This window comes from Heterocephalus glaber, unplaced genomic scaffold (genome assembly GCF_053883595.1).
Source record: "Heterocephalus glaber isolate CG9 unplaced genomic scaffold, H.glaber_assembly_v1.0 deba00001463, whole genome shotgun sequence".
NCBI lineage: Eukaryota > Metazoa > Chordata > Mammalia > Rodentia > Bathyergidae > Heterocephalus > Heterocephalus glaber.
In genome coordinates, this window is record NW_028258310.1 from 178,608 (window position 1) to 188,117 (window position 9,510).

The 9,510-nt window shown below is 39.6% G+C and overlaps 1 protein-coding gene across 1 annotated transcript in view; it reads left to right on the top strand.

Moving 5' to 3' along the window:
- Znf475 (zinc finger protein 475) overlaps nucleotides 1-9,510 on the top strand; it is a 100,403-nt gene that overhangs the window by 23,955 nt on the left and 66,938 nt on the right. Inside the window, exon 2 of the mRNA XM_087180505.1 lies at nucleotides 8,255-9,496. Within this exon, the coding sequence (XP_087036631.1) occupies nucleotides 8,465-9,496 (1,032 nt within the window). The 5' untranslated portion in view covers nucleotides 8,255-8,464. The remainder of the gene's footprint in view (nucleotides 1-8,254; nucleotides 9,497-9,510) is intronic.

The window sequence follows — 9,510 nt, forward strand, 5'->3', positions numbered from 1 at the left end:
TAATCCTCCCCCCTATCTGGTTATGTCCACTTTTCTTAAGATGTTGGTGAGATCAGGAAAAGGATCTGTACTGCATTTTATTGAGGAAAACAACTTCATCTAGCAAACCACATATGTAGCAAAATGAAATGATCCATTACATAGGAAAAAACCTTGTCTTCAGAAGCCTCAATCCTTTCTCTTTTTTTTTCCATCTGTGCTGTCTACTCCCTCCTCCTTTCTGCCTCTTGCTTCTCCTAGAAGGGAGCACAAAGGCTGGTGAGAGCTTTGTTACCTTCCCAGAAGGCATATGAATAGTACATTAAAACAGGTTTAAAAACTAAACAGAAGAAGCCCTGCTGGTGGAATTTAAGTGGAATGAATAATGGAAGGAAACACATATTGGAGCCAAAGAGAACTGGAATTGATTCCAGTTCTGTCATTTAGAGTATCTTGGGAAACTTACTTTCCTGAGTCACAATTTGTTTATAAAATTGAAATAATAATACCTGCTTCCTCGTATTATGAGAATTAATTGATATTATGTATATAAAAATTTAGTGCAGTATGTGGCACATAGATTTTACTTTTTGCCTCATTAGATGAAGATGGAGGAGTTTTGGTGGCCAGTCACAGGCCTCTGTCAGGGTGCTAATCTGGGAACAGCACTGACTATGTGCATGTGTGCTTGTGAAAGAGAGAGCTTAGTGGAAAGGAGGTTATTTGATTGCATTGATTTTTCTAATCTGTTTTCTTCAGTATGTTTAGTGTTTGTAACTTTCTGGTATCAGGGAAAAAGGGAAGCCAAATTAAAAGGGCCTTCATGGGTTCCACCACTCCTAGCCTAGAGGAAGGGGCTTCTGGGCCCCTGTTCCACCACTCCCATCCCAGGAGAAGGGGCTTCCCAGCTGCTGTCCTACCACTCCAAGCCCAGAGGAAGGGGCTTCCAGGCTGCCATTCCACTATTCCCAGCCCATAGAAAGTGAGCTGTGCTGGAGCCAACAGGACCCCCCCCATCCCATCAAAATGATAAGACACGTAAACAAGACTCAAAACCAGACTTCCATATCATGTACAGCAACCCCAAAGGAAAAGGAGATGAAACACTCTGATATTCAAAAAATTGGATTCCCTAAACGGGCAACAAAAGAGTACCTAGAAAAAGTGAAATCAGAAATAATTTCTCAGATAACAGCAGACATTGTGCCCATAGTGCAAGACATGATTAATAAATCCAGAGAGGACAAAGATAAAAAAAAATAAAGGAGCTGAGGAACATGATGGAATCCCAACATAGGAAACAAATGGAATCCATAAAACAGATACAAACAGATTTCCAGGAGATTAAAAACTCCATTGAAAGTCTACACAGCAGAATGAGACAATGTGAGAGCAGAATTTCAGATATAGAAGGTAAGATTCCAATTAATGACCAGGAAAAGGAAAATTGCTTCAAAATTGTAAGGGACCACAAGAAATCAATCCAGCAGCTGCTAGATGATGCAAACAAGAATAGCATAAGACTGACTGGAGTCAACGAAGAAACAGGAGAGAGTGCAGATGACATAAAAAAACTGTTCAAGGAAGTAATGACAGAACACTTCCCAAGCAGGGGAAAAGAACTTCCCATACAGATAAGTGAGGCAGATAGGACTCTAAATAGCCTTGATCAAAAAAAATCTACACATAGGCATATAGGCTAAGATTCCAGAAACCCAACAGAAGAACAAAATTCTACATGCAGTTAGAGAAAAGAAACAAATCACATACAAAGGAAAGCCCATCAGAATCACAACAGACTTCTCAACACAAACCCTCAAGGCAAGAAGAGCTTGGAGCGATGTATTTCAAGCCCTACAGGAAAACAGCCTCCATCCCAGATTGATGTACCCTGCAAAACTATCTTTCAAAATTGATGGAGAAATAAGATACTTTCATCACAAAGAGCACCTTAGGAAACTCATGAATACCAAACCCGCACACCAAAAACTTTTAGATAATATCCTAGGAAAAGACAATGAGAATCACAACCAGAGGAAGCACAGCAGAATAAATCTATTGGGCATGACAAGAAATTAAATGTAAAGGGGGAGAATCCAACAAAAAGAAAAAGTCATGAAAATGATAACTCCATACATATCAGTTATAACCATCAATGTTAATGATCTCAATTCACCAATCAAAAGAAATAGACTGGCAGAATGGGTCAAGAAGCAAAATCCAACAATATGCTGCATACAAGAAATATGCTTAATTCAAAAAGAAAATTCATAGACTGAAAGTTAAAGGGTGGAAAGCAATACTCCATGTGACAGGAACTCCCCCCACCAAAAAAGCAGGAGTAGCTATCCTCTTTGCAGATCAAGTGGATTTCAAACCAACACTGATTAAGAGAGACAAAGAAGGACACTACATCCTTGTAAAGGGGACAATCCAAGAGGAAGAGATGACAATCATAAATATATATGCACCAAATGCTACTGCACCCAACTATATAAAACAAATACCAACAGACATGAAAAGTCATATATGCACTAGTACAATAGTAGTGGGGGAATCTCAGTACCCCACTGTCACAAATAGATAGATCAACAAGACAAAAAATAAGTAATGAAACACTAGAAATCACTCGAACTCGAACAAATGAACTTAAGAGATGTTTACAGAGTGTTTCATCCCACAAAATCAGAATACACATTCTTTTCAGCTGCACACAGTTCGTTTTCCAAAATAGACTACATACTCACTAAAAGAATGTGTTTAAGTGCAAAGGAATTGAAGTTATCCCCTGTATATTATCAGGCCATAGTGTGATGAAATTGGATATCAGTAGCAAAAGAAACCCCCAAAACTTCATAAACACATGGAAATTGAACAACATACTTCTGAATAACCAATGGGTCACAGAGAAAATTAAAGAAGAAATCAGATAGTGCCTTCAATTAAATCACAATGACAATACAACATATCGGAATCTATGGGACGTAATGAAAGGAGTCTTACAAGGGAAAATCACAGTGAATACTCATATTAGGAAAATAGAGTGAGCCCAATTAAATAACCTGATGTTGAACCTCAAGCTTCTAGAAAAAGAAGAGCAGGACAAACCCAAAGCTCATAGAAAGGAGGAAATTATAAAGATCAGGGCAGAAATCAATGGAGATGAAGAGAATGATACAAAAAAATCAATGAAGCCAAGAGTAGGTTCTTCGAAAGAATAAACAAACTTGACAAACCCTTAGCCAAACTTTTCAGAAAAAGGAAAGAAAAGGCCCAAATCCATGCACTTAGGAATGAAAAGGGTGAAATTACAACAGACCCAGCAGAAATCCAGAGGATCATCAATACCTACTTCCAGAACCTATATGCCAATAAGATGGAAAACAGAAGAAATGGACAGATTCCTAGATACATATGAATTACCAAAGTTGAATGAAGAAGACCTAAAAATTCTGAACAACCCAATATCAACCAACGAAATTAAAAACATAATTAAAAACGTATCAACTAAGAAAAGCCTAGATTCTGATAGCTTCAGTACCGAATTCTACAAGACATTTAGAGAGCAACTACTGCCACTACTATTTAAACTCTTTAATGAAATTAAAAGGGAAGCAATACTCCAGAATTCATTCCTGGAAGCAAGTATCACCTTCATCCCCAAAGCAGAGAAAAACCCAACTGAAAAAGAGAACTATAGGCCAAACTCAATAATGATCATACATGCAAAAATCCTTAATAAGATAATGGCAAATAGAATTCAGATCATCAAGAAGATCATACAACCTGACCAAGTGGGATTCATCCCAGGGATGCAGGGATGGTTTAACATATGCAAGTCAATCAATGTAATACGCTGTATCAATAGAGCCAAGGAAAAAACCATATGATTATCTCCATAGATGCAGAAAAAGCATTTGACAAAATCCAACACACATTTTTGATAAAAACCCTACAAAAAATTGGAATACATAGTCTCTACCTCAATCTGATAAAAGCCATCTATGACAAAACAACAGCCAATATCATGCTAAATGGTCAAAAACTGAAATCCTTCACACTAAAATCAGGAACAAGACAAGGATGTCCACTATCACCACTCTTGTCCAATATAGTTTTGGAAACTTTAGCCACAGCAATTAGACAAGAGAAAGAAATAAGAGGAATAAAGATAGGAAAGGAAGAAGTCAAATTGTCATTGCTTGCAGATAACATGACACTATATAGAAGACCCCAAGAACTCCACCAAAAGTCTTCTAGAATTAATAACCAAATTCAGTAAAGTAGTTGGATACAAGGTCAACACACAAAAATTAGTAGCTTTCCCTTACACAAACAATAGATTCACTGAGAGAGAAATTGGGCAAACAATTACTTGCACAATAGCATGCAAAAAACTGAAATACCTAGGAATCAACCTAACCAAAGAAATCAAAAACCTCTTCTCTGAAAATTGTAGCACTCTGAAAAGAGACAATGAAGATGATATCAGAAAATGGAAAGACATCCCTTGCTCCTGGGTAGGAAGAATCAATATAGTGAAAATGTCCATACTTCCAAAATTGCTATATAGATCAATGCAATCCCAAATGAAATCCAGGCAGCATACTTCACGGACCTTGAGAAAACAATCCAAAAATTCATTTGGAACAAGGAGAGACTCAGAATAGCAAGCAGAGGTTAACAGAGTCATGGCAGGGGGTATCACAATCCCCAACCTGCAACTATACTACAAAGCTACTGTGATAAAAACACCATGGTACTGGCAAATAAACAGACCTGAGGACCAGTGGAACAGATTAGAAGATGCAGAAATGACTCCAGACACACTCAGTCATCTCATCTTCGATAAAGAAGCCAAACACCCTCACTGGAGGAAAGATAGCCTCTTTAATAAATGGTGCTGGAAAAATAGAGTTTCACTTTGCCAAAGATTAAAACTAAACCTATATCTCTCACCACAGTACACTAAACTAAAATCAAAATGGATTAAGAATCTAAATATTAAAACAGAAACGCTGAACCGGCTGGAACAGAGGTTAGGTAGAACTCTTGAAAACATTGGTGTAGGAAATGATTTCATGGACAAAACCTCAGTTTCCCGTGAACTAGCACAAACAATCAACAAGTGGAATCTCTTCTTATTCAAAAGCTTCTGCACAGCAAGAGAAACCACCAGCAGTGTGAAGAGACAATCCATAATGTGGGAAAAAATCTTCACCTGTTCTTCCTCAGACAAAGGTCTACTACCTAGAATCTATAAAGAACTTTAAAAAGTCAGACCTCCCAAATTTAAAGATCCAGTCCAAAAATGGGCATCTGAAATGAACAGACATTTCTCAGACAAAGAAGTAGAAATAGCAAATAAATACATGAAAAAATGTTCAACATCACTGGTCATTTCAGGGATGCAAATGAAAAGAAAGCTCAGATTCTCCCTCACCCCACAAAGAATAACTGCTATCATGAAATCAACCAATAACAAATGCTGGCAGGGTTGTGGAGAAAGAGAAACCCTGCTCCACTGCTGGTGAGAGTGTTGACTGGTGCAACCACTGTGGAAATCAGTATGGGGTTACCTTAAAGAACTAGGACTGGAAGTCCCATTTGACCCAGCTATTCCCCTGCTGGGGATCTTCCCCAAAGAATTAAAAGAATCATACCACAGTGATATATGTGCACCCATATTCAGAGCAGCATAGTTTGTAATAGCTAAAACTTGCAAGCAGCCCAAATGGCCACCAACTGGAGACTGGATAAAGAAAATGTGTTTTTTTTGTAAAACTCAGCCATAAAATATAAGAAATTAGAGACATTTATAGCTAAATGGATGCACATTGAGGTGATACTCTTAAGGGAAATAAATAGGACACACATGTGTAAATACCGAATAGTTTCTCTAGTGTGAGAAACTGAAAGTGTAAATAAGGACTGTAAGGTATAATAGATAATGTGAAATAGGAAGAAAAGGGCAAAGGGGAAGGGGAAGTGGGAGGGGTAGGGGAAAGGAAAGAAGGGAATGGAATTAATATGAGAAAATGAAAAAAAGGAAACAAAGTCTTTGATGGAGGGGTTGAAGGGAGGGCAGGGGAAGGGGGAAAAATAAGAACCTCAAGAGATTGTGTAAAGGTGTAAATTTCCAATGATGAATGTCATTATATTGTATGCCTAAAATGTACCAATAAAATAATTTTTTTAAAAAAAAAGGGGCCTTGGTGAATAAGAAACTAGAACAATGAAGCATAGTGTCTTGGGAATTATTTTACCCATGTGCTGATAAAACCTAGTGAAATGTTTACTCTATCCCTTATGTTCCCTCAATCCACTTTCTCTTCTGGAGGGTACAGATCAAGTGATAAATTTCTCTGAGTTTCACTTTCTTTGTTGCCCACTGCTTGGGGCCAACACATTCTTTTGCCACATGTGTTAATATCACTGTTTTAGGATATGTCAAAATGAAGAATAACTTCCTTCTCTCTGCCAGACCTGATTTGATACTCTGGACTGCAAAGATTCAAACTTTTCTTGGCACCAAAATATAGGCACTGGGCTAAGATCTCAGCCTTTCATCCCTTGTAAGTCTGATGTGTCTCATTTCCATGTCAGCAGCACTGCTGTGCTTGCTCTCTATGAGTTCTTGTGTTTGTGTTGGGGTGCAGAGCCTCTTCTCCCTTCAAGTGCAATTTCTGCTGCCATCCAAATGGATGCTTTAGTAAAAGTAAGCATCCAACCTTTTGGCTTGTCTGGGGTGCACTAAGTGGAAAGAAATTGTCTTTGACCTCATGTAAATTAAGAAAGCTTCCATGTCTGCCAAATGACATTAAATGCCTGTTTTCACATGTACATACATGGGTAGATTGAAATACAATTATTGTGATCAAATTTTACTCACTAAAGTTGCACAAGAGCGTGTAATTCATGGTACAAGCAGGTTTCAATTGAAATAACTGAGTGTGGTGGTTACAGGAGTCGGGATCAGCATGCACTGAACCCTCCCGTATACAGCATTTTGTCCTCACATGCGCAGCCCCAGCTCAAGCACTAGCAATTGAGTTGAGAAAATATCACTAAAAATTCATGTGAAAATGTTGAAATTTTAAGATCGTGTGAGGCCACATTTCCACTGTAGCTGTCCAGGGTCACACGTAGCCTGCAAGCTGCAGGTTGGACATGCCTGCATTAGAGTCTCTAACCCTGATCTGAGCCATCCAGGAAATGAACAAGGTGTTGGGACTTCTGAAAACAATCTTCCTTGGGGCTATCAACCAGAAGGGGGTTCCTTGGGGCTGTCAACCCCTGGTAAAATTTACTCATGGCTTTCCCTGTGATTAAAAACTAATTACGGGGCTGGGGATTTAGCCCAGTGGTGCTGCTGCCTGCCTTGGAAGCACAAGGTCCTGAGTTCAATCCCTGGTACCAAACAAAGAAACAAATAAAAACTAATTAGGCTTCTGCCCATAACACCATTTTTTTCATCTTATCAGTCCTTTCTTCTGGTTGGTTTGAGAAAAACAGTGGCCAATTTTTATGAAAAGTACTTTGAAGACATACATATTGAAAACAAGAAAGTGAATTTTATACCAAAAAACTGTATCAAGCAACATCTGAGCATCTTCATTCCATGGAAGATAGGCAGGTATCTCACCAAGATTCTTCACTTAGCCTTCATGGACACTTATAAGCCTGTGGCACTACTACACTTCAATTAAAATGTGTATCACAACTAAAAATATTTAACAAATTTCAACAAAATTGGTATCACAAAAATTTACTTTTTTATTTTCAAAAGCATCCTCAGAAGCCCATAGGCTTACGTAGCTGTCAAAGGGATCCATATCACTAAAAGCCGGGAATCTCTGAGATGGGGATATTCTCTGGGGCCTTAGATCCACTTTCTCTTCTGGAAGGATGTATTTTTACATGATCTGTTGAATTCATTAATCCAATTTTCCCAGTTCACATTTTCCTCTTCTCCAGCCTCACCACCCTGGACTCAGAATCATGGTTTGTGCCGTCTGTCTCAGTGGTGTGCTGGCCTTGTCAGCCTTTGGGCAGAAGAATATTTTCAATATGGCAACAGTACAATTCATAAATAAAGATATTTTTCACGTTTATTTTAATGTTTGTGGAACAAATCACATGGGCTGATTAGCCAAAGAGAATACAAGGCCAATTAAGAAAAAATTCGCCCTTTACAGGTGATGATCTAAGGAGTGTGTGTGTGTGTGTGTGTGTGTAATAACTTCTCAATTTATTTCCCCACTTCAATCTACAGATCTGTGAGACAGCTGAGGTTCAGTGAGGACTTGCTGACACTCCAGATGCTGCTTTGCAGTGAAGCTCTGAATCACAGTCTTTGGGACAAGGTTTTGGCAATGACCTGGAACCCCAGGACAGCTGACCTCACCACCCTTCATTCTAAGCAGGAGCCCAGAATGAGTCTGGCCTGAAATCAGACAGGCACTAGAGAAAGCCTTCTTTATTCATGGAAAAAGAAAAAGAGAAGAGGATTTCCAACAACCTGCACCAAACTTTCTATTACTCTAAAGAGCCTACCTTCCTTATCAACCAACCTGTACTATCTAGTGACTCCCATTCTAACCTTTTGCCAGAAGTACAGTTTGTCAATCCTAGTGAAAACATAAAGGCAAATGCTCAGCAAAATAGACCTGGAACAGTGATACTATCAAAACGGTCAAGTAGAGTGATGTCTGAAGGACAGCCTCAGCCCCCTGTGATACTGTCCCGCAGGCCTGGACTCCACATATGCTACATCTGTGGCAGAGAATTTGGGTCACAGTCACTTGCCATTCATGAGCCCCAGTGCTTGGAGAAGTGGCATATTGAAAACAGCAAGTTACCCAAGCACCAGAGGAGACCAGAGCCCTCTAAACCCCAGCCCATCAGTGGCAGTGGGGGCTACAGTCTTCAGGCAGCCAATGAGGCAGCATTTCGGAATTCCCAGGTTCAGCTGCTGCCCTGTAAATCCTGTGACTGCACGTTCTTGACAGATCGTCTCCTTGTTCAACAGAGAAGCTGCAAGCCCAAGGGTGAGGGTCCTAGAATGACAAAGCCCAAAAGTTCTGACAGTCTTACTGGTTTCAAGAAAGCTTCTAGTGGTATCCCAGCCAGACCGAGAACTCTCATCTGCTACATTTGTGGTAGGGAATTTGGCACCCTTTCCCTTCCTATTCATGAACCCAAATGCCTGGAAAAGTGGAAAATGGAAAATGACAGGCTCCCTAGAGAGCACCGCCAGCCCCTCCCACAGAAGCCCAAGACCCTTGCAACTGGACAGTCCAGCCAAGAGGCTTCAAGCCAAGCTCAGCTTGTGCCCTGTGCAAACTGTAGCCAGACCTTTGTCCCTGATCACCTTCTGGTACACCAGAGGGTTTGTCGAGCTCAACCTAGTATACCGAAAGTTCAGAATTTGACCTTAAGAAGTAAAGGTGACCTAAATGCTCCCACCAATTCCAAGCAGCAAAAGAACATGGCAACACCCAGTGTAACTGATAAGGTAATTCATGCTCT